General features: G+C 39.6%; 1 protein-coding gene across 1 annotated transcript in view; it reads left to right on the forward strand.

Moving 5' to 3' along the window:
- Positions 1-26,118, forward strand: part of LRIG3 (leucine rich repeats and immunoglobulin like domains 3) — a 52,059-nt gene that overhangs the window by 22,699 nt on the left and 3,242 nt on the right. The window contains exons 4-18 of the mRNA XM_073327962.2: positions 2,921-3,055; positions 3,753-3,896; positions 6,458-6,601; positions 6,913-7,056; positions 7,454-7,597; positions 9,379-9,459; positions 10,185-10,256; positions 10,619-10,690; positions 13,536-13,699; positions 21,049-21,369; positions 22,013-22,294; positions 23,721-24,173; positions 24,400-24,558; positions 25,582-25,725; positions 25,808-26,098. Coding sequence (XP_073184063.1) covers positions 2,921-3,055; positions 3,753-3,896; positions 6,458-6,601; positions 6,913-7,056; positions 7,454-7,597; positions 9,379-9,459; positions 10,185-10,256; positions 10,619-10,690; positions 13,536-13,699; positions 21,049-21,369; positions 22,013-22,294; positions 23,721-24,173; positions 24,400-24,558; positions 25,582-25,725; positions 25,808-26,098 — 2,750 coding nt within the window. The remainder of the gene's footprint in view (positions 1-2,920; positions 3,056-3,752; positions 3,897-6,457; positions 6,602-6,912; positions 7,057-7,453; positions 7,598-9,378; positions 9,460-10,184; positions 10,257-10,618; positions 10,691-13,535; positions 13,700-21,048; positions 21,370-22,012; positions 22,295-23,720; positions 24,174-24,399; positions 24,559-25,581; positions 25,726-25,807; positions 26,099-26,118) is intronic.

Genomic DNA, 26,118 nt, shown 5'->3' on the forward strand with positions numbered 1-26,118 from the left:
CAATCTCTCTGTGTATCTATAGCTATAACCTGACTGGTTTGAAGTACCATTTGAAATAGCAGCTTAAAAAATGTTTTTATTATGCTACAGTCTAAGTTAGCTTAGTCATTTTTTTCTAGATATAACCCCATTCCTTTGCTGTAATTTGTTCAGGTAGTTTTTAATTCACTGTGGGGTTTTGTTTGTTTGAAGAGGGAGTTGGATTAAGAAGTGGGGGCAGTCAGTAGTAAAGCATTCATATATCTTAAAGTATATTCCACAGTCAAGAGGCAACGTAATGCACAGTGAGAGCTTAATTACTGTGTCTTTGACCCCACATAAGAGTTGTAATAAAAACACTGATGTGTAGCCCTATTTTCGTGAACAAATGAGTTTGCTTTCTTTCCCTCTTTTGTGACTCCACTACCATGCCGCTCACCCCCACCCCAAAAAGCAAGCAAACAGACTTTCTGTATGCTGGTCTATGTCAAGTAATGGGCCAGGTAGTTAAGGCAGTAATCTGAAGATAGTATTTGGGTTTTATTCAGTTCTATTAGAAATGACTGAACTTTGTGATACAGGGGCTATTATCCTGCCAGTTGTAAGGAATTTCTGTTTTATGAGCAATGCTGACACAAAGACAGCACTGTGTAAGCCATGTCTATAACTGAACACTTTCACACTGCAATTTAGGAGGCGTGCAGTTCAGGAAATTGCTGGCTTCTGCTGGAGCACACTTTTACTGCAAGGAAAATTTTATTCATCACTCAAGTAATTGGCAGTTTTAATACCTAGTTAGTAATTACCTTATAAACAAACTAATATATAAATGAAAGGCTCTATGACCTGTTATCTAAATCATAGCCTTATTTGGCCAGTGAAAGTGACACATGATGGTTGTGGTTGTTGTTGTTTTTTATTAAAGTAATTTGTTACCATTTATTATAAATACTTCCAGCTAAGAGGTTTAAAAAAAAAATGCAGTGTACCTTTACCAGACAGCCTGAGGAATGAAACATGATACAGGAGAGCAATGTTGGAGAGACTGCAGGATCATTTACTCTTAATGGGAGGGCCTATTAATCTATTACTTCTGATTAAGTTTTTGAGTCTGGATTTTTCTGTCCTAATGAGTAGTAACCCCTTCTCATGTGCATAAGCAACCACCCCAGAATCTGTGGCCTACCACTTGATTTAAGGCCAGTATTGCTAATGTATTTTCAGAAACTATATTCTTGTTCATATCTTAACTTAAGCCACTTGGCATGCAGTCTCTAAATCGGGGGTCTCAAACATGTGGCCCACGGGGTTATTTGCTGCGGCCCGCCAAGCTCCCTGTGCCCCCCCCCACCCCCTGTGCTTGCTCCCCCGAGTTATTTCCTGTGGGCTGCCAAGCTCCCCTTCGCCCCAGCGCGCTGTGTCCCAGTTCCCCTGCCTACCTCCAGGTGCTTAGCGCTTTTCAGCAGGGAGGGGGGAGGAACAGGGAGCTGTGTGCTCAGGGGAGGAGGCGGGGACGGGGATTTGGGGAAGGGGTTGGAATGGGGCAGGGAGGGGGCAGAGTTGGGATGGGGACTTTCGGGAAGGGGTTGGAATGGGGGTGGGGAAGGGATGGGCAGGAACAGGGCCTCATGGAAGGGGTGGATTGGGGGCAGCGGTAGGGAGCGGGGGTTGTCAGTGTCCGGTCAATGTACTAGTCCTCATGTGGCCCTCCTGGTGGTTTTAGTTTGAGATCCCTGCTCTAGATGGTGGGGGAAAAAGATCCCAATTTTTGAACACTGCTAAAACTAGGTATAGGAACTACTTCAACTAGATCTGATTGAGGTAGACTGGAACCTAACCAGCAAAGAGCAGACGCTGGCAGATGGTTACGTTCCTATAACCATTTCAGCTCCATTCTCCACTTTACCTCCCCAGCTCTGTACAGTGGATATCCCAGAATGTATTATCCTGTGTACTGTTGCTTCTGATCTCTATGCATGTCTCTTGGGCATGCTATCCCTCACTGAAGCGGTATAGGATTGCTGCTCAGATTTTCCTGGAATAAACCAATACAAAAACAAGGTTAGGTAGAATGGCAGGTACGAATGCAGAAATATGGTTATGATAAAAGGAAAAACTGTTTCTTGTAACAGGCTCTGATGCCAATGTCTCTAACCAGTTGCAAAGTTACTGTTGTAGTATGCATGGAGACAGGAAATACCATTAGTTGTGATGACCACACACAAAATCCCAGACACTCCTATATGGGTGACATGTACTAGTTTCTTTCTTAATTATTTGAGATGAAGTGAAATATCAACTCCACGTACAAAATAGCTGCGCTCTCTCAGTGGTGGTGCACAGTGATCAATCTGTCTTCTAATCTAGCTCCTTGTCCTTTTTTGGCCGTTTGGGTGGATGAACGTTCTTGTAACACTTATTTTAAAACAGCATTGTGGTGTGACTTGGTTAAGCCTTAGCATGATTTCCGTGCAATGCTGAGTGTCCTTTTGCTCAGTGACAGTACTGTATATCTTTAAAAAAAGATGTGCTCTTGTTCAATCACAAGTCTTTTGGAAATGATGCAGGAATTACTGGATGAAATTCTATATAGCCTGCACTGTGGAGGCCAGTGTGGATGATCACAGTGGTTCCTTTAGGTCTTAAAACCTATGAATCCCAGTAATCAGATTGTAATACAAGTAGATTCTTTTTCTGTCTTGGCAGTGTGATTAAGGAAATACGGATAAACAAGTTTCTTCAGAACATGCAGAATTGTAACTTCGTATATGATGTTAGCTAATCATTTTACTGAAGAGAACTTGCTGAATAGTATCTCTTCTCCGAAAAGTTAATTTCTCTATGGGAGAGTGGAGAACTAGTTTTTGCCAGGTTGATGTATAGTTTGCAAATGTTTATCACCAGAATGGCAGAATCTTTGACTAATATCCTAAAATTGCAGGACCGGTAACAAGATTGGGAGCATCTTGCCTGAACATCTGAAACCATTTCAGTCTCTAGAAACTTTGGACCTGAGCAACAATAATATTTCAGAGTTGAAAACTGCATCGTTTCCTTCTTTGCAGCTCAAGTATCTGTAAGCAAACCTTCATTTTTAAATTTTTCCAAAGTGCTTTCAAAATGTTGAATATGCCATCAAATTATCTTAGTTGTCATTGCAGACCATACCTATCCTGCCTCTGTGCCGAGGCGGTATTTTTTTTTCAGCTTGATACTAACTTTAAATATTTAGTCCCATCTTTACCTGTTCACAACATAGATCATTGGTGTAGCCAGCTAGACTGTTCCAATGGAGCGTTTAGTTCATAGAAAATAAAAAGTCAAAGTACTAAGGCTAAACTGGTTAACAAAATATCTCTTGTTGAGGCCTAAAAATGTTACAAAATAAAGTTAAAAAAATCTTCAATTGGGTTTAGTTATATTGAATTACATTTGGAGTTTTATTAATTTCTTGAATCTTTACAGTATAATTGATTTGAGAATTCAGTTAATCCATAGCTGCATTTAGTCAGCATAGTTAAGGGGCATATGCTGATAACATACTTGCCAACTCACTGTTTTCTGACAGCAGCGAACTCTTACAGAATGGAACATAACTCTTGGCCCTCCAATTCCCCGTTGGTGAGGACTGTGGTTAGATCAGTAATTAATCTGTTAAATTCAAGTGTTGTTTACCCTGAGATAGGCACTGTATGATAATTATATCATACTACTTGGTATTAAAATTCCATTAAATAATTGTATATCTAACCTCCTATACATTTTCTCAACAGGTATATTAACAGTAATCGAATAACCTCCATGGAGCCAGGTGCCTTTGACAGTTTGTCTAGCACACTTCAAGTATTGAAACTGAACAGGAACAAAATTTCAGCCATCCCTCAAAAGATGTTTAAGCTGTCCCATTTGCAGCACCTGTAAGTGCAACCTACAGTTGGCTGATTGTTTTCAGGTCTTGCAAAGCGCTGGCAGTGCGGGGGTAACCAGACTCGAAGCGAGGCAGACACTGAGAACCTGCACTGCAGCTTCTAGTAACTGCAGCCTGATAGTGAAGAAAATGCTCTCACTCTCACATATGGGTGAGATGGGAATAGTCTTTGTGCTAAAATTGGATTTGCCTGATAAAGAAAAATACACAAGGGCAGCAAAAATACTCCATGAATTAGACACCTGAGGAGATACAAAGTGAGCTAAGGGCTTGTGAAAAAACACCCCCTCTCCCCCCTTAGTGCAGCAAGTTTCAGTGCTGTAAAGCATCCGTATAGACAGTGCACCAGCACTGGGAGCCGCGCCCTTCCTGGAGGTGGTGTGTTTTGGTTTTGGTTTTTTAGAGCGCTGGGAGAGCTCTTTCCCAGCGCTCTGCCGCGACCACACAAGCCACGTTCAAGCGCTGCTGAGGCTGTGCTTTAGTGTTGCCAGTGTAGACTAGCCCTAACTACATAATTAGGAGACAAGATCAGCCTCTACATATTTTCTTGGCAAAAACAGATGCAGGGAAATCATTTGCTTTCAGAAAATGATAGGACAGGGAGCAATACCCTAAAGTTAGACGCCATCATCTTGACTAATGATACACTTCTGTCAGAACTTTTTTTTACCTTTTAAGTAATATCTAAAACTATTATAAATGAAAGGAATTGGAGAAGAGGCTTTTTTTGTTTTCTCTGAGCATTTGATAGTACTTTGTGTCTAGGGAGTTTCATTGTTTCTCCTGTATAGAGAGATTTCAGAGTAGCAGCCATGTTAGTCTGTATTCGCAAAAAGAAAAGGAGTACTAGTGGCACCTTAGAGACTAACCAATTTATTTGAGCATAAGCTTTCATGAGCTACAGCTCACTTCATCGGATGCATTCAGCGGAAAATACAGTGGGGAGATTTATATACATAGAGAACATGAAACAATGGGTGTTACCATACACACTGTAACCAGAGTGATCACTTAAGATGAGCTGTTATCGGCAGGAGTAATAGCTGGCAATTGGAGTTATTACCAGCAGGAGTAAACTGCTGGAAATGGCCCACCTTGATTATCACTACAAAAGGTTTTCTCCCCCCCCCCCCCCCGCTCTCCTGCTGGTAATAGCTCATCTTAAGTGGTCACTCTCCTTACAGTGTGTATGATAACACCCATTTTTTCATGTTCTGTGTGTATATAAATCTCCTCACTGTATTTTCCACTGAATGCATCTGATGAAGTGAGCTGTAGCTCATGAAAGCTTATGCTCAAATAAATTGGTTAGTCTCTAAGGTGCCACAGGTACTCCTTTTCTTTTTGTATAGAGAGAGTTCCTCTGCTGTGTGGGTCTCCTATATGTCTGTCTTAGTTTGCAAATATGACTTTGAAACCACAAAAATTGGCAGGGGGATTTACATGAGTTTGGGGAGTTGTAGTGTGATACCCAAAATAACTCTTAATTGACTGGATTTCAAATTGAGAATGCCTCTTTAAGGGACAAAACTTCATTTGATTAACTCTTAAGAAAAAGTATGTAATAAATAATAAAGGTAGCTAGGCAGGAGGATACACTGTTGAGGAAGGTGGTTGCATACCATCCAGACATATTGAAAAGCAGTTTAAATCAGATCTCAATGGAAGTGAGAGTAGACTTGAAAATTCAGGGTGTATTTATGATCTCCATGGTCTTCTCAATCTTTAGATCCATCTGAAACTGTCATTCTTACCTGTTCTGATGTGCAGGGATTCAGATGAATGGAAAGCCAATCCTTATGCAGGTGGATTTAGTACCTTAGGTAGTGTGTTTACTTACCACTACCGAGGCAAAGGAATTATGTGATTGTGCGTGATCTCATAATCATGCCCACCTTGACTTGCAAAGCTAGGCAGAGGAGGAACAGGGAAACACCAGCGTCTGCTATTAAGTGTGGCTCCATTAGGGCTTCTGTATATTAACCCCTTATGCAGAAGTGGGTGATAGAGCAGGTTTACAGGTTTGGTGGTTTAGTTCCTGAAAAGCTAAAAATTTGAAAAGTGAACTAGGTTGGAGGTGTAGAGTTTTGTGCCCCTGAGTGGGAAGGATGTAGAAGCCGAAATCTCCTAGGGAGGGAAAGGCAGCTTGGCAGATCAGTAGTCCTTATGGAGAAAACAGAAGACCAATCTTGGTCCCTTTATAAGGATCCTTCTTTATTTAAACCCCTGATTACACACTAATTGCTACTGACTAAACATCAAGAACTTAAAAATGAATGTAAACTTCAGAAGGTGATTCATTATCTCCTAAACCAGCTTGGACCTTTTAAATTTAAAAATCAATGTAATAGCAAACACATGTCCTTCTATAGTTGAAATACATTAAGATTAACTGTGCTAGGACTATTCTGTGTTACAGTAAAAAGGTCTCATTTATCTTGTTTACTTTGTTTCATGTGTAGTGTGGGTGTTTAAAGTCTGATGATGAAGAAATGTTACAGGCATCCAGGTAAACTTACTCTGTTGTAACTGTAAAATTTATTGATGCAGGGAGCTGAATCGCAACAAAATAAAAAAAATAGATGGGCTTACTTTCCAAGGACTTACTGCTTTGAAATCACTAAAAATGCAACGAAATGGGGTAAATAGACTCATGGATGGAGCTTTCTGGGGACTAACCAACATGGAAGTCTTGTAAGTATAAACTTTCAGTCTTTTCAGAAAAGACATAATTTGTGTAATTCAAAATAAATAGACATGCTTGATCAAATTTTGAAGATATTTTCAAATTAAAATATTTTGGTTTGACAAGTAGTGAGCATTAATAATATGTAAATGCAGTTCTCGCAACTCTGCATGCCTTTTTTTATATATTCATTCTATGAAAACCAGGTATCTAGCCAGTAACATCTCACAATCAATCTCTGATCCATGATGAACCATGCACTTCACTTCACTTATTATTATTTTTTTTTTACCCTAAATTTTGTCTGTGTGTTTTGTAGGCAGCTGGACCATAACAACCTAACAGAGATTACCAAAGGCTGGCTTTATGGCTTGCTGATGTTGCAGCAGCTCCATCTCAGCCAAAACGCCATCAGCAGGATCAGCTCTGATGCCTGGGAATTTTGCCAGAAACTCAGCAAGCTGTGAGTAGCTTTTATTCTATTCCAGTTCTGAGAGCGGGGTACATGCCAAAGCATGAGCTGCTTACCACTGATCTGTGAATTTTTCATAACAAAGTTTCCAAAGTGACAACAGCTTTTTTTTGTGTGCAAGATAGTCCTATTTTGTTGTGAAAAGTTGAAGCCAACCATGACCCCTGCAGTTGTGCTAGGGCTTTGACACAGCAATTTTTGAATGAAAGAAATCCATTTGTGAATAGCAGGAAATAATACGCAAGTTGTATAATAATCAAAAATTGTGGTGGAGGCTTTGTGATAGCTGCAACTAAGAAGGTTTTTTGTTTAAAAAATGAAGTGGTAGGGAGAAATGAGTAATAAATACTCAAACATTGAAACAAATTTTTCCATCTTGAACTTGCAGAGATTTAACATTTAATCACTTCGCAAGATTAGATGATTCAAGCTTCGTTGGTTTAAGCCTACTAGTTGGACTGTATATTGGGAACAACAAAGTAAACTACATTGCTGATTGTGCCTTCCGGGGACTTTCCAGTTTACAGACTTTGTAAGTTGACATAATTTATTTTTAGGTCAGAAACCTAGGTGGTGCGTAAATATCCCCCCCACCCCCCTTATTTTTTTCTTGAATTAATTTTGTTTTGAAGGAAGTGTAAAACAAACTTCGTAGTTCTAATCTTTCCTAGACCTTAGTAGTATGGTTTCTTTTTTGGTAAGATTTCATCCAGGGTAATAGTATCTGTTTTTTCGTGCAGTACAGGTTATGTACAAATTTATACATTCCCAGACCTTCCTATTTGTCATAGTGATTTCATAAGGAAGCTTCTTAAAAGAATCTCTGAAGGGAGAAAAGGAAACTAATAAATGGCTGTTTCTATTCTCATGGCAGGGAGCACAATACTAGCTTTCAGCCATGGCATCGTGGCATCTGCTGTACATGTGCACCCCAAACGAGCTATAGGCACATGGGTGGCCCTAGTAATTGGCTGGAGACTGGAGGCGGGGGACTCAATCCTCCTCGCTCCCCCACATCCAGTTTGTAGCACCCAAAAACATTCCTCTCCAGGCCCTGCTTATAGGGGAATGTGGAGGTCAGTAAAACTGTCCCCCTGCCAACATGGCTCCCAGTCCCTGTCCCATCCCCACAACATCATGCCTTTTTAAGGGAAGGATTTATGAGGAGCTGTTCTGTCAACTCCTGGGTCCCTTGACTTTGCAATCTGACCACCCTCTGTCCTGTGTCGGTCCTTTTTAAAAAGTTGCCTTTAAATCTAATGAGATGAATACCCTAACTGCTAAATGTCATAATTTGTATCTAAAGCATTAACCTGCCATGCCCCAGAGACTCTTGCAAATCCCAGTGGAGCTAAGAGAGAGTGGCAGAAAGGCTAAAACAGCACTGACAGCTTAGGCACCATGATTATAGGTTTCTCCTAATTAAATACGAGTTTCCCTCTTGGTAGATGTCATGAGGGTAGAAGCCTAAGCCCAGACATAGATATATTCAGAGGGTCATTAAAGACTAGGGGTTGATGATTATCAAGGCTTTGGGTTATTTAGCTGTGTCATCCTTTAGCATTTGTCTGAATACTGTCTAGAAATAATGCTGTTTTACTAACTTTGTGAATTGGGGGGGAGAGGTGAGAAGTGTGTGAATGAATTAAAATGGTCATACTCTGGAGGATGTTCAGCCTCAGTGTATTAGTGACATTTCCAATGGCCAGAACAGTAAGTTAGAGCTTATTCCAAGGGCTGGAAAAGCGTACATTAAAATTTTACTTCTAGGATTCAGACTTTCTGTGTATTCTTCTCCTGTGGCATGGTTCTGAGATTTTTTTCTAAAATCCTATCCTACAGAATTCTGATTCTCTGCTCAGACACCACTCCTCTTTCACAAATCTGGTCGCACACCTTTGCTGTGATGGCCCAAGGGTATAAAACTTGTTCCCTTTGACATCCATCTGTTGTCATATTTAACTCACTCTTTAAAGCTTTTGTCTTTAGGTGTGGTTTTATTTTGATATGACAACTGTTGGCCCCCTCATTTCTTACCATCCCCACTTTCCTTTTTCCCTTCTGATATATTTGGATGCTCTTGAATTTCTTTTAAATAAATTGATTCTTGTCATCTTTTAAAGTAGTGGTGAAAAAGGCCCTTGAACTTCAGACATTCCAGAAAAAGAAACAAATTGGATCAAGCGTCTTTTAAAATTGATATTAATATTGCACAATGTTCCTTACACAGACCATTCTAGAAATTGCTTTAAATACCATGTACTACTGAAGAAATATATACCTTTTGTGATTGGGTCTGCTCTCTTCACCCAGGGATCTGAAGAACAATGAAATCTCATGGACTATTGAAGATATGAATGGTGCATTCTCTGGACTTGACAAACTTAGAATGCTGTAAGTATGACTGACCTGATTTTGGATTTTCTTAGTTACTTAAAAATATATATATTGGCCTGAGCTCAGATAATACATACTGTGAGGGAGCCCAACCTTGGCAATTTTATTAGTCTCTTAAATTTGTGACTTCCTTACTGTTTTGCTCTTCATTGAAGCCTTCTTTTTTAGAAAACAAAACACCAGCTCTTTAGTCAAACAAAATCTGAAGACTATGATCCTTCTTGAATGTTATCAATATGGAGATTCATGCAGTTGCTGCTTAAAAACCTTTCACGCAGAATTAGTATTGCTCATAATAGGAAATGAAGGGAGGTGTGTTTTCAAAGATTACAAAAGCACAGTGCCTAAGGGAAGTCTTCGATAAAGTAATCCAGCATCTAGTGGCAATGGCTCTGCTATAATGCAAAGATGTCATTCCAAATATACAGCTATGGAATGAAAAGATGCTTACATTTATAGATTTTAAAAAAACAAAATTCTACATTACTGAACTGTACACATTAAACATCTTTGAAAATCATACCTACATAGTTACTGAAGCAGAATAAATGGGTATATTTTAGAGATGAGGTATTTTGTTGCAGCAAGAAAGGCAGAATGGAGAATGTTAGTCACAGTTTAGTAATTGCCTAAAAAAGCAATTGTATAAGATTTTCTTCATAGTTCCAAAAAATGCCCCCATTTTACTGCATCTGTTTTCAATTAAGTATTTATATTTCCAGAATACTCCAAGGAAACAGGATTAGGTCCATTACAAAGAAAGCATTTTCTGGTTTGGATGCACTTGAACACCTGTAAGTAGCTGAAATTCATATTTAACCCAGCAGTGACCAAAGCAAATATCAAGATTAACCAAAACAAATATAAAACTACCAAGCTTACCTCATGACTGTCTGAATGAAGCAGATTTACCTTGTTCATCAGTAGTGTGGTACGTCCTAACAAGAACTTTCTGTCTAGGAATTCTGCTCCAAGTGCTATATTTTTAAGTGAACATCAGGATACTATAGAAACTTGTCTTTGTTCTTTTGTTTACTGAGCTGATTGCTGCATTCTGTACTGATAATATAGAGAGGTATAGCTTGAATCTTTATTTTAACCTTTATTTGAGCTAATAAAATGGATTTTTTTTTCTAAATTTTTTTCCCTCCCCCAGGGATCTAAGTAACAATGCGATCATGTCAGTGCAAGGAAATGCATTTTCGCAAATGAAGAAACTTGAAGAATTGTAAGTTCTTGCCTCCAAAATCTCCATATTAGAAAATATGTAAGCCATAAAAGATACCGACAGATTCAGTATTAATCTCTCACTGCAACAATTCTGAAGTCATGTAACAAATGGTTCATCAGTAGATTTTCTCTGTAGGAGCTGCATATGAGCTAGGTAGCATCAGGCAGCAAGTGTTCATTTTCTATTCCATTTGGTACCTAGAGTCCTGAGTTTAAACTGGTTGATCCCTAATACATGAGATAAGAAAGACTTATTAATGTACTGTAAAGTGGTATCACTGAACTACCACTTACTGTACCAGTAAAATGCATGTCATAATTCTTTAGCAAAGACCCATCTGCAGATCCTTCTTATTGGCTCCCTCTGTCCTGAATCAGCGGAGGAGCAGTTGAAAGTAAAGTCATAAAAGTGCTTTTCTGAGGGAATGCTGTAAAAGCTCTTTCTCTGTTGAGCTAAGTGCAACAGCTGTTACAGCTAACTCTTGCTGAAGCAGAAAAGGCCTTTGTTTTCTTTCCTTGAGTCACAGCTAATCTCTTGTCTCCGGTGCTCCTGTTTCATTCCTTCTCTAACTTTTCTTGTCTCAGCCCTGCCCAGTCTAGTCTCTGGAAACAAGATTGTGCAACATGACAAAACCGGATAAGTCAAAAAGAGAAGCTGCTCTTTCTGTGAGGAGAAACTACCTGAAACTTTGCTGGGGAACAAATGTGTGTTCCATTGTGGCTCAAGATTGCTATTCTGGGTCAGATGCAGAACCGCTTAGAGGCTGTCCCTCTTCTTCCTTCCCAATACCTGACAACATTTCCCAATGTTCAGGCCTCGGAGAGAAAGCAGTCAGCAACCTTCAGACAGTAGCATCCACCAAGGGAAGTAAGATGCTTAATTACATCATGCTCAGGGAAGTTCTGAGCCCTGCAGGGATGTGGACATTCCCTCTGTTTATAGAGCTTTTTCTAATGTCTCCCATGCCCACTCCCCAGAGTTCTCAAGTGTGTATCTCTCATGGCTGGTAAATAACTGGGCAGATGATAGGACATGCTTTCCCAAAATTGGCTGAATTAAATCCTTGTAATATGCATTCCCAGCAATTTCACCCATTCAAAGGACCGTAGAGAAGGTTAGCATGGTGAGGGTATGACTGATGTTCACTGCATCATGGTGGTCAAGAAGGCCATGGTTTTCTTCCATCCTAAAAATAGCAACAAGACCACTCTTCATTTAAAAAAGACCTGTTTCTTCTGGATCCAGTTCTGCCTGATGATTTGGCATTTTTAGGTTTTGAGCACAGAGCACTTGTGTGGAAAAACTTGATTTGAAAAGGAATGTTCAGAGCTGGTAACATCCTCCCTTTTTCTTCTGGAAAGTAGTTAGCACAGAATTTCTATACTAATAAATGGGTGTTTCACTCACTACAAGTACATATATTTATCCCCCTGGACACGCACAAATTACTACAGTCTTTCCTCCAACAAGGTAACTTTTAAGACTTTTATCATTAGCTCTATCTAGATCCAAATACTTATGAGTAGTCCTCAGGGAGAAGTTTGATTTCTCGCTATTTTTGCTCCAGATTTGTAAGAGGTCTCAAAATTACTCTTCCAAGTAGGAAGAGTTCAAATTTTTAGTGGAAGTTTAAGTTGGTCTATATTCATTCACGGAATGTTCTTTTGAAACTATTAGTTTGGTTTCTTTGCATTTCTTCTTTTTGAATGTTACCATTCTCCTAGGTTTGGTAGTACTTTCAATGGAGGACTAAGTCTGCATTTGTGGTCCTTCAAATATCTTCCTAGTTCCTTTCCAAGATGAACTGTAATTTCCATCACTCCAGTTGTTTTGAGATCTGTATTTTAGCGCTAATCCTGTGGAGAAAAGATTACATAAATTGAGTATTTATGGTTCTAGCTATTTGAACTGATGTGAAGCTGTGAGTTTTTAGTGCTATTTCTGACCTTGATCTGAGATTAAACAAAATTTTGTAATGTACTATCGGCAATTGGATGCCTTTGCAGTTCAAATGCTTACAAAACTGGGTGTTTAAGCTCCAGCAAACGTTAAGACTCAGAGTACAAGATCTCCAGCAACATCTTAGGCAAAGAGGGCAGGAGACTCGGTTGAAAGCCAGGATTCTGAGGTGAAAATCCAGGCCTAATGAAGCTGGGGCAAAATTCCCAGGGGCAGGATTTTACTTGTGGTCTCATAATACATAGTATCAGAAGATACTACAAAGTGGATCTTTTGGTCTTCATCTTGGCAGCGGGTTTCCTGAGGCCATGGGGATCAGTATTTCTGCTGTTCATATCACAACATAGGGATTGGTGTATACCCACTACTCACATAAATACCACTGTTACCTTACTCATGCTCCTTCTTTTGTCAGTCCTTGTACAGTTCTTTAGATAGCTGTACCCCAACAGACCTCAGTTGGGATACAACTTGTAGTTGGGCTGAGCTTTTTTTCTTCCCCCAGAAAGTTTTTCTTTTGTGAGGGTATTTGAATTATGTAGGTTTTGGAACTCCTCTCGTCTGAGTGTTCTCTCAGGTACCCTCTTTACATCACTGCCCTGCCCCTTTATGTAACTGTCCTTGTCCTGACTCAAGATGGGGACATGCAATTGTAAAGAGACACAAATGTGACTTTTCAAAGAACAGAATAAGAATGAAAATGTTTGCTTTGTAGACCTGAAGTCTAATAATGGTGTCATGTGAGAACTGGGTGACATTAGTTTCTTTTATAATAAATCATTTGTGTTTAAAATTAAGTTTTACAAAAAATCCTATTGACTTGTACTGTTTGGGTGGATCTGCATTTTGTATAGAAAACATTTAATGTAATTGTTTTCCTTAGGCACTTAAATACATCAAGTCTTTTGTGTGACTGCCAGCTAAAATGGCTACCACAGTGGGTATCGGAAAACAACTTTCAGAGCTTTGTGAATGCCAATTGTGCCCATCCTCAGCTGCTAAAAGGCAGAAGTATCTTTGCTGTTAGCCCAGATGAGTTTGTGTGTGGTGAGTATAACCACTTCTCCTCACCTTCATAGGTTTTGCTTAGTGAATTTATTTTACACTGCTTTATCTGGCATGTTTTGATTTCTCTTGTTGGACTGAGAAGGGTTAATATTTTGTTTTTAATGTTTTGTCCTCTGCTTCCCAGACTTTTTTATCTGCAGGTACTCAGAGCTTGTGGTTTCATTCCAGATGGGGAGTAACATTTTTCTGACTTAATTTCATGTATTGCATACTTGCATGTTGCATACAAAGGAAAGATCAGTGGTTTGTGGTGGTAAATTTACGTGCTGCTAGAGTTAAAATATGAATACTGTTTAGGTAAGCACCATTTAAAAAATGTGGTGCATCTTGATGTACTTTAACTGACATGCCCATTAATATATGCAATATATTTAATTATATATGCAAATTGCATTAGTGCTTTATTAAATCTGAGATTAATTGCACTAAAGTTATATATTGAAGTATAGTTCCCATGGTAACCTTGACCTTGTCTATATGGGCTTTAAAACAATATTTTCAACTTTAAAAATCATTGTGACCGCATATACATTTCTTGTTTACGTTACTAACACCTCACTCTTATAAATGATTTTGATTTATCTTCTTGACCTGCTGCTCACAAACCGGGTTGAATTTGTAAGGGAAGGAAAAATGGATGGGAACCTGGGAGGCAGCAACCATGAGATGGTCGAGTTAAGGATCCTGACACAAGGAAGAAAGGAAAGCAGCAGAATATGGACCCTGGACTTCAAAAAAGCAGACTTTGACTCCCTCAGGGAACTGATGGGCAGGATCCCCTGGGAGAATAACATGAGGGGGAAAGGAGTCCAGGAGAGCTGGCTATATTTTAAAGAATCCTTATTGAGGTTACAGGGACAAACCATCCCGATATGTAGAAAGAATAGTAAATATGGCAGGCGACCAGCTTGGCTTAACAGTGAAATCCGTGCTGCTCTTAAAAAAGAAGCTTACAAGAAGTGCAAGATTGGACAAATGACCAGGGATGAGTATAAAAATATTGCTCGGGCATGCAGGAGTGAAATCAGGAAGGCCAAATCACACCTGGAGTTGCAGCTAGCAAGAGATGTTAAGAGTAACAAGAAGGGTTTCTTCAGGTATGTTAACAACAAGAAGAAAGTCAAGGAAAGTGTGGGCCCCTTACTGAATGAGGGAGGCAACCTAGTGACAGAGGATGTGGAAAAAGCTAATGTACTCCATGCTTTTTTTTGCCTCTGTCTTCACGAACGAGGTCAGCTCCCAGACTGCTGCACTAGGCAGCACAGCATGGGGAGTAGGTGACCAGTCCTCTGTGGAGAAAGAAGTGGTTTGGGACTATTTAGAAAAGCTGGACGTGCACAAGTCCGTGGGACCGGATGCATTGCATCCGAGAGTGCTAAAGGAGTTTGCGGATGTGATTGCAGAGCCATTGGCCATTATCTTTGAAAACTCATGGCGATCCAGGGAAGTCCCGGACGACTGGAAAAAGGCTAATGTAGTGCCCATCTTTTAAAAAGGGAAGAAGGAGGATCCTGGGAACTACAGGCCAGTCAGCCTCACCTGAGTGTCTGGAAAAATCATGGAGCAGGTCCTCAGGGAATCAATTCTGAAGCACTTAGAGGAGAGGAAAGTGATCAGGAACAGTGCTGCACTTAGGACAGAAGAATCCAATGCACCGCTACAGACTAGGGACTGCAAGGCTCGTTAGCAGTTCTGCATAAAAGGACCTAGGGGTTACAGTGGATGAGAAGCTGGATATGAGTCAACAGTGTACCCTTGTTGCCAGCCAATGGCATTTTGGGATGTATAAGTAGGGGCATTGCCAGCAGATCGAGGGATGTGATTGTTCCCCTCTATTCAACACTGGTAAGGCCTCATCTGGAGTACTGTGTCCAGTTTTGGGCCTCACACTACAAGAAGGATGTAGAAAAATTGGAAAGAGTCCAGCGGAGGGCAACAAAAATGATTAGGGGACTGGAACGCATGAGTTATGAGGAGAGGCTGAGGGAACTGGGGATTTTTAGTCTACGGAAGAGAAGAATGAGGGGGGATTTGATAACTGCTTTCAACTACCTGAAAGGGGGTTCCAAAGAGGATGGCTCTAGACTGTTCTCAGTGGTAGCTGATGACAGAACAAGGAGTAATGGTCTCAAGTTGCAGTTGGGGAGTTTTTGGTTGGATATTAGGAAAAACTTTTTTTCACTAGGGGTGTGGTGAAACACTGGAATGTGTTACCTAGGGAGATGGTGGAATCTCCTTCCTTAGAAGTTTTTAAGGTCAGGCTTGACAAAGCCCTGGCTCGGATGATTTAATTGGGGATCAGTCGTGCTTTGAGCAAGGGGTTGGACTAGATGACTTCCTGAGGTCCCTTCCAACCCTGATATTCTGTGATTCTATTAATCCAATTCACTTTTCTGTAGTTACGTTTTTACCTTTTGCATTTCTCACAGGTTAGACAGTGAATACTAATTAGAATCCGTTTTATTTTCAGGTTTGTAGTGCTGCAAATACTTCAGGGTAGCTTTTATTGTTTCCTGTCAACTTTGGGTTGAAAGTATCCCTTCATAATAGTCTTTCAGTATGTAAATTATACAATAGCTTAACACATACATTTTGTATTAATATGCATTTGCAACAAAAGTGCTGTTCACAGATGCTAAATACTGCGTGTCAAATATTGTCACTTTGTTGTCTAATCATGTAATGAAAGACCCTATTCTAATGTACAAAGTGGGAACCTTAATTCTTAATTTCTTGACTGTTTTAAGATAAAAATTTGGTACTTAATCTGGCATTAATATATATATTTGCTTGCAATTTCCATTAATAGAGGAAAAATTAAAGTTGACAAAATACTTTATTTTGTCCTGGATTTAAAGAGGTAAAATGGAAATTTCATCTTTCTTCACTATAATTTTGTTACCACAACAAGTTCAACATTGCTTAATTTTTATTAATCCTACCCTTATACCTATACAACCTCACAGGTCTTGGTGGGATTGCCTAGGTATAAAGGAGCACAGAATGTGCTTGGTGTCATGGTCTTGTTGCTGTTTTAATAGCAACTATTAACATTACTGTCTTATAAAAGTGTTTAGCTACTCTTAATTTAATATTGAAATATTAATATATAAATTTCTAAAGCTGATGTGGACAGAACATAAAGTAAAGAAATTAATAGGGAGCTAATGAAGGACATACCTTCTTTATGAGGAAATCATTCCAGTGAGGAATTTGACATCTGAAAATAGCACTATCTATTAAGAACATAACATAAGAATGAGCATAATGGGTTAAACCAAAGGTCCATCTAGCCTAGTATCCTGTCTTCCAACAGTGGCCAGTTCCAGGTGCCCCACAGGGAATGAGTAGAACAGGGGCAATTATTGAGTGATCCATTCCCTGTTATCCGGTCCCAGTTTCTGGCAGTCAGCATCTTAGGGACACCCAGAGCATAGGGTTGCATCACTGGCTAGCTTGGCTAATAGCCATTATTGGACTTACCCTCCATGAACTTAATTCTTTTTTGAACCCAGTTTTACTTTTGGCCTTCAGAACATCCCCTGGTAATGAGTTCCACAGGTTGACTGCATGTTGTGTGAAGAAATATTTCCTTATCTATGTTTAAATCTGTTTTTCGTTGGGTGACCCCTGGTTCTTGTTATGTGAAGGGGTAAATAACACTTCCTTTTTCACATTCTCCACACCATTCATGATGAGACCTGTATTATATTGCCTCTTAGTTGGCTCTAAGCGGAACAGTCCCAGTCTCTTCAATCTCTCTTCATATGGAAGCTGTTCCATAGCCCTAATCATTTTGGTTACCCTTCTCTGTACCTTTTCATAACTGCATGCAGTATTCAAGGTGTGGGCGTACCAGGCATTGACAGAGTGGCATTATGATATTTTTTTTGTCTTATTATCTGTCCTATTCCTAACATTCTGTTAGCTTTTTTGACTTTCACTGCTCATTGAGAAATTGTTATTAGACAACTGTTTACGATGATTTCAAGAACTTTCTTGAGTGGGAACAGCTAATTTTGAACCCATCATTTTGTATGTATAGTTAGGATTGTGTGTTCCAGTGTGAATTACTTTGCATTTATCAAGTTGAATTTCATCTGCCATTTTGTTGTCCAGTCACCCAGTTTAGTGGGATCCCTTTGTAATTCCTTGGATTCAGCTGTGGACTTAACTGTCTTGAGTAATTTTGTATCATTTTCAAACTTCGCCACCTCACTGTTCACCCCCCATTTCCAGATAATTTATGAATGGATTAAACAGCTCAGATCCCAGTACAGGTTCTTGGGGATCACTGATATTTGCCACTCTCCATTGTGAAAACTGATCATTTATTCCTGTCCTTGGTTTCCTACCTTTTAACCAGTTACTGATCCATAAGAGGACCTTGGCTCTAGACTGTTCTCAATGGTAGCAGATGACAGAACGAGGAGTAATGGTCTCAAGTTGCAGTGGGGGAGGTTTAGATTGGATATTAGGAAAAACTTTTTCACTAAGAGGGTGGTGAAACACTGGAATGCGTTACCTAGGGAGGTGGTAGAATCTCCTTCCTTAGAGGTTTTTAAGGTCAGGCTTGACAAAGCCCTGGCTGGGATGATTTAACTGGGAATTGGTCCTGCTTTGAGCAGGGGGTTGGACTAGATGACCTTCTGGGGTCCCTTCCAACCCTGATATTCTATGATTCTATGATTCCTTTATATCCCATGACTAACTTCAGAGCCTTTGGTGTAGGTGTAGGACCTTGTCAAAGGTTTTCTGAAAGTCTAAATACATTATATTTACTAAAAAGAAAAGGAGTACTTGTGGCACCTTAGAGACTAACCAATTTATTTGAGCATGAGCTTTCATGAGCTACAGCTCACTTCATTGGATGCATGCCGTGGAAACTGCAGCAGACTTTATATATACACAGAGAATATGAAAAAATACCTCCTCCCACCCCACTGTCCAGCTGGTAATAGCTTATCTAAAGTGATCATCAGGTGGGCCATTTCCAGCACTTGTACAGATACAGACATTGGTTAGTCTCTATCTCTATTAAGTGGTGTGTGCCAGTTAAATCTTTAAAATGCAGCAATCACAATGTCTCTAGATATGTGTTCATAAAAAGACATAAAATTAACAACATATTAACTGCACAACATTATTTATTAATAGGAATAAAGAGACCCCTTTTCACATGTCAGATAAAAGTCTGGCTAAACAGAAGGGTGTTTTTTACTGTGCCTAGAAGGTTGATAAACTTGGCCTTTATTGGACCAGGAAAAAGAAGCAAGGGCAAAGAAATGAATCTTTTAGTACGTTGCTGTCCTGCCTTGTCATGTGAAAGCACACAGATGAAATCTTAACTTAGAGGGCAAGGCCAGTGGCATTGGTGGGGCTTGTCCCGTGGAGTTGGTGATTGAGGCTGTTGAAATGGAGATGCATTTGTACCATTGGCCTACACTTTCACCATCCAGGTCTTGGGCCGAAAGTTGCAACACATTGTGGCCCCCGTAATTTATGGCATTTATGTGTCTGCTCTGTTATCTATTCTGTAATATTGTTTTCTAAAAATTGTATGAATTTCTGGTGATGAACTAAAAGGAAAGAGTTATTGTTGCAGTGTCCTTTCCCTGAATACAATTTCCAAATTGAATAGAAGCCACCTTGTTTGGCTCCGGAGCATATTTGTTAAATTAACATCTCAGTGGGAAAAGGTGCATTTCTGCAGTGCTTAGTATTCTATCAAGCTGTGCTTCTTTCTTCTCCTTTTGTATATTTCAGATAGAATGATTACACATCTGAAGAAATGCTCGTTACACAAGAAGTTATTTTCTTTAACTTTAGAATGATGTACACTTTGTATGTTAATTTAAAATCTTCAGTGCCAAGTTGGAATTTTGAAAACAACTCAGAGGAAAAAAATTTAAAATTTGTTAATGGGATGGACACATGGAATGAGTGGTCCATAATAGTGTAGCTCAAACATGGCCAAATTGATGTACTTCACACTTTCTAAAATTATGCCTTTCAAGATGAAAGAAAGCATGAACAATTTCAGGCCAAAAATAAACTTTTGAGAAAACTGTTCACAATTGAAAATAGGTGCAGAAGTGACCTGTATTGACTGCTTAATTATACAGTAGTCTTACTATAGTGATTTTGTAACCAAATAAAACACGCTTAATAGCTGTCTCTTTTTTCCTTTGCTTATAAGTCAAGTGCTGAAGTTAATGGCTTGAAGAAGATGATGAGAAATATCCTTTATGGATTTTATTTTAAAGTGTGGTTCTACTCTGAAAATGGGCTATGTGAAAATGGCAGAATCTTACTCAACAGATCAGTTCCTTTTGTATATTGTATCGCATCTGCTTATGTTAGTGCCCTCCCTCCCCCAAACAAATGTTTTTAATACTTTTAACGTCTGTCTGCAGAGCATAGACAGCACAGCCACAAGAGAATGAGCTGCATCCTATTCCACCTCTCACATTATCAGTATAAACATTTAGTATGTTTCGGTAAATTATACCAATGCAAAACCACTGAACACAGTGTGGTGACGTAGATGTCACCAAGGATATAATTTGGCTTGTGGAACTTATTATAGGTATGATGCACAAGAAAGAAATAACCCAACAAGACTCTCAGATCCCAGGTTGTATTTGCAGGACTGGCTGTAGAACACATTTTTACTTGTAAAATTAAGTGCGTTTTTACTTGTAAATAATTGAAGGACAATAAACATGGAATCCCACAAAATACAAATGGTAAGTGCTCCCCCATCATACAAAACCCCACATGTGATCATTGTATAGTATGCTTAGCAGATTTTCAGCACTGCTGCATTTGAAAATTGGAGCAAAGAACTGCAAATCACTGGAACCACAACTTGTGTGTGGGTTGGGGGAGAACCCTGGAGTGTCTGACAATCTCTGGTGGCAGAAAGAACGATGTTTTGGTGAAGAAAAACTTATTGCAGCCTTAGGTGTAGAAAAAAGGAGTCTTGGCTTCGTGACTGAAAGTCAAAGTAGCTTTTACAGATGTTAAACTGTAGTTCTCTCCTTTTTATATATAAACAGCACATAGTCTGCTTTAGATGTGCTTTCTCTTCACTAAGAGAGGGCTTAGCACAGTAAACTCATAAATATGACATCTTTAAATGCCTGGAGATAAATGAAATCTAAAACTAAACCACTATATCTCTGCTTTATAAATACTTGTCTGACTTCTCTCAAACCTATAAAACAAAGGCTTACAAAATCTTTTTCTAAGAAGAGTCCTGGGGACCCAGGTATTTGCCTCTTTTCATCAGTGTCACAATTTTTTCCCCTTTCCCATCTTTACAGATGATTTTCCTAAACCACAGATCACTGTCCAGCCAGAAACTCAGTCAGCAATCAAAGGCTCCAATTTAAGTTTCATATGTTCGGCAGCCAGCAGCAGTGACTCCCCTATGACTTTTGCATGGAAAAAGGACAATGAATTACTGCATGATGCTGAAATGGAGAATTATGCACATCTCCGTGCACAGGGCGGTGAAGTGATGGAATACACTACCATACTTCGGCTACGCAATGTTGAATTCAGCAACGAAGGAAAATACCAGTGTGTGATTTCAAATCACTTTGGTTCATCCTACTCTGTCAAAGCCAAACTCACAGTTAACAGTAAGCATCCTGTTTTACCTGTGCATTTGAAGAGGAAATCAGTGTAAAGCAAATTAAAATATACAGTTTTCTTTTCCCACTGCATTATTTTTAGAAAATGCTTTATATCCTAATTTCAGCTCATGAAAGCATGCTGCTTCCAAGATATGTTTATTATTAAAGCTGCACCTAAAGGGCCCAACCAGAATCTGTCCCTATTGTGTGAGGTGCTGTACAAACACAGTTAAGAAACAATCCCTGTCCTGAAGAGCTTGCAATCTAAATAGACTAGGGAAAGGATAGGAGAGAGAAGAACCCCAGTCCACCTTTTACAGGGGACAACGACCTTCTCTACTGAGGTACGCAGACTGTGACTTGAATGAGGATGAAACCCATGTCTCCTGATTTAAACATAAGGCCATCTTTTCTCTAGATACAAGTTTCGGTCTTGTGAGGTTTTTTTCCAGACCTTTGTGCACCAGATCCTATCTGCAAAGCCTTGCACATCGCTGTTGTTGAAACTGGTATAAGTTTTATGCTTATTGGAGTTGGGTGTACTGAAATTGAGAAAATATTGTGCAAAGGAGGAAAAATAATTTGCCCCAAAATTGGAAACAAACCTACTTGTATCTGGTTAAACTTTTTGTTTTGTTTTTTGCTTTAGTGCTGCCTTCATTTACAAAGATGCCCATGGACCTAACCATTCGTGCTGGGGCAACGGCACGATTAGAATGTGCTGCAGTTGGTCATCCAGTACCGCAGATTGCCTGGCAGAAAGATGGTGGCACAGACTTTCCTGCAGCACGCAAGAGACGTATGCATGTCATGCCTGAGGATGATGTGTTCTTTATTGTTGATGTAAAAATTGAGGACACTGGAGTTTATAGCTGTACAGCTCAAAACACTGCTGGGAGCATTTCAGCTAATGCAACACTGACAGTACTAGGTGAGAAACTGTTGATATGTAATGATATAAGTCTTTTCTATTGAAGTGGTGTGACAAGTTTTGCCATACTTTTAGATGTTATTAATAAAATGTGTTATAGGGCTTAATAGGGAGATGTATCAATTCACTACTAGTGAGTGCTTTTGGAGGCACATGTTTAGCTGAAAAATGTCTTTTCAGATGAGTTCTGTGGTAATGTATTTCGTGAAGTCGTCATTTGTGAATCAATGGCCATTGGTTAGAAATCCATACTTATCATTTTTAATACACAATCATTGTTCTAATAAATAATAAAATAGAGTTACATTTTCCATTTAAATGCGTAGTTTAAAATAGAAATGATTTAGTATACACAGAGAAAGGAGGAGGTTGCTGGGATTTTTTCCTGAGAAGTTCAGTAATAGAAAAAAGGAAAAAGCGAAGTTTTTTTTATTTTTATTTTTTTAAATTCAGAGTTGGCATCTCCACTAATAATATATTCTAGAGAACGCTATGCTAATATGTAACTTATTTCCTCGGGTTTTTTTCTTTTGTAGGGCTAGTGAGCATCTAGTTGTGATCACTAAATGAGCTGACGCCAGTCTTTTAGCTCAGGCTCCTGGAATATGTCTCCCCTTCTCCCCCACCAGTAGAAAAACTATAAGTATAATTAGGCCTTAATGATGCTTTCAATTTAGTTAAATCATTTCCCAAAACTGTTAGCTACCTCAGTGTTTGTGTAGAAATTTGCTTCTAGAATGGTGCGTGGCAACAACCTAGATATTTTGTCTTAAACATTTTGGGGTGATTGCAAAGAGCATGTGTATTTAGCAGATGCATAACTGTGTAGTCATTTGTCTAAAACAGGGGTGGCCAACCTGTGGCTCCAGAGCCACATGTGGCTCTTCAGAAGTTAATATGTGGCTCCTTGCATAGGTGCTGACTCCGGGATTGGAGCTACAGGTGCCAACTTTCCACTGCTCAACCCCAGGCCCTGCCTCCACTCCAGCCCTTACCCAACGCCCCCGCCCCTCCCTGCCCGCTCCCTCAGCATGCTGCACCCTTTCTCCTCCCCCCTCCATCCCAGAGCCTACTGCAAAACAGCTGATCGCGACGGACAGGAGGCGTGGGGAGGGAGGGGAGGTGCTGATCGGCGGGACTGCCGGCGGGCACCGGGGTAGAGGGGGAGGGACTGTGATGTGGGCTGCTGATGTATTACTTTGGCAATGTACATTGGTAAATTCTGGCACCTTCTCCGGTTGGCCATCCCGGTCTAAAACATGCCATCTTTCTAAGGATTAATGTTTAGAAAAACACACGTTAGAAATTTTGTGATTTTAATATTACCCCAACTCATTTGTTTTTTGTTTTGTTTTTGTTTTTCTGTGGATTGGGTTGGAACCACCTATGTTTTCTTATAAAGGTAATTTAGATTTTTTTTTTCCAGAAACACCATCATTTTTGCGGCCCTTGCTAGACCGAACAGTAACAAAAGGTGAAACTGCAGTCTTGCAATGCATTGCTGGTGGTAGCCCTCCGCCTCGGTTGAACTGGACTAAGGATGACAGCCCGTTGGTGGTAACAGAAAGGCACTTCTTCGCTGCAGGCAACCAGTTACTGATTATTGTGGACACAGACATTGAAGATGCTGGGAAATACACTTGTGAAATGTCTAATACGCTTGGAACAGAGAGAGGCAACATTCGTCTAAATGTAATTCCCACTCCCACTTGTGATTCTCCTCAAAACATTGCTCCATCATTGGATGATGATGGATGGGCCACAGTCGGCGTAGTGATCATAGCAGTGGTTTGCTGTGTGGTGGGCACTTCCCTTGTGTGGGTGGTCATCATATACCACACAAGGAGAAGAAATGAAGATTGCAGCATCACAAATACAGGTGTGTAAACTGAAGCTTGGCAGTGCAAAGGAGTCCTCAAATGTGTTTGTGGTTGTTCTCCAGTAACTTTCGTCCAGAAATGTTTGTGTGTTTTGACTCAAATTCAGAAGGGTGAATCATTTGTTGCCTTCATCATGTTGCTGGCTGGTTTAAAAATATTTCAAAGAAACCTAAAATATACTGATGGTTTTATGCATATTTCCCTCCCCCCCCTCTTAAATTACAGATGAGACCAACTTGCCTGCTGACATTCCAAGTTACCTGTCATCCCAGGGAACATTAGCTGAAAGGCAGGATGGGTATGGGTCATCAGAAAATGGAAGTCATCATCAGTTCATAACTTCTTCAATGGGGGGATATTTTTTACAGCAAAGAGATAGTAATGGTAAATACTTTAGGTATAAAACTTGGCACTGTTTTGGTTACTAGAAATCAGATACTACAATTCATTACGTTAGTTAGGAAGACAATGACACCAGTGAAGCATCTTCGTTAGTTACCATGTAGGCCCTGTGACTGACTTACTGATTGCTTCAACCCATTAAAATAATATTTGAAGCTGAGATTTTACTATGAAATACAGGGATGAGAAATGCTTGTGCTGATAACAGAAACTTGGTTTTACTGATCCACTTGACATATGGCCTTGTCTACATAGAGAAGCTTCTTCAATATACCTCAAGTATGAATTTAAACTGATTATACTTACACCAAAACAAGATGAGTCTACACATGAACTCTACGAGTGTTAGAGTACCTTTTTTGTTGTTTCAGTTAGGTCTCTTGAAAGATAACTTAAGCTATACCCCTCCTCATCCTCCAAAAGCACTCTTTTATACAGGAATAGTAGTGTCCATAGGGGGCATTATATTGTTTTACTATATGATTTAACCAATGAAACTTTCCCGTGTAAGCAAGGCCTTAATTTCTGAAAGCATCTCAAAATGATCATTGTGTTTTTAGAGGAGTAATCTACTCTGTAACACTTGATGACTTGTAGCCATTATTTGGACCATGGCTTCAGTATTCAGAGCAGAATCTTTGGTTGCAAATGAACTCATTGCGTGATTTTTTTTTTTTTTTAAATGAAATCCTGGCTCTTCTGGTATTTATTTTATACTCCTAGAAGATAAGCAGACCAACAGAGTGGTGACATGCTGAGAAATCTTGACATCGCCATTCTGGAGAGGGTTAGGGCTAAGGTGTAGCAGCCTTATAAAGCTGTTTAACTGAACTCTTGCAAACTCCTGCCCCTCCAGGAAAAGTGTTCTTAAATTCCATTGCAGGTTTCATCGCTGTAGTTGTTTTATTTGCAGAAGAACAAAACTCCACTAGTAAAACTAATTGTGCAGGATGAAGCCTAGAAAAAGGAGTCTGTTAGCTGATACATCGTGTCTTTATTTTTAAGGCATTTGTCATCTAGATAATGACAGTGAAACAGACCTGGAGGTTGTTACAGATCCATTCTTATGCCACTATCTGGGGACTTCAGGGACTGTGTATTTAAAAGGGAATGCTTATGGCTCTGACGTTTTTGAAGCATACCATACAAGTAAGTCAAATAAATATTTTAGTCCTGTTTCAGTCTTGCCTTATAAGATTCCTAGTAATCCTGATTTCTCCTTTTTATTAAGGCTGCAGCCCTGACCAAAGAACAGTGTGTATGGACCCATGTGACTCTACTTACTTAAAGAAAAAAGAACGCTATCCATATTCACTTGGAACATTATCACATTCACCAGAAGATCCCTTTGACCAGTATGTTGGCAGCATTGGAATGCAGGCTACAAGTAGCAAATTGCTTGACTCTACTTGCATGCCAAGTGAAGGAATTGGAGTGAAAAGCTTGACTCTAAACTCCGACATCTTTGATTTGAACAGAAATCAGGAACCATCCGCTATTACCACTAGTAGCACTTTCATGGGTATGTTTCAGCTACTGCAT

This window comes from Lepidochelys kempii, chromosome 1 (assembly GCF_965140285.1).
Source record: "Lepidochelys kempii isolate rLepKem1 chromosome 1, rLepKem1.hap1, whole genome shotgun sequence".
In the NCBI taxonomy this organism is placed as follows: domain Eukaryota; kingdom Metazoa; phylum Chordata; order Testudines; family Cheloniidae; genus Lepidochelys; species Lepidochelys kempii.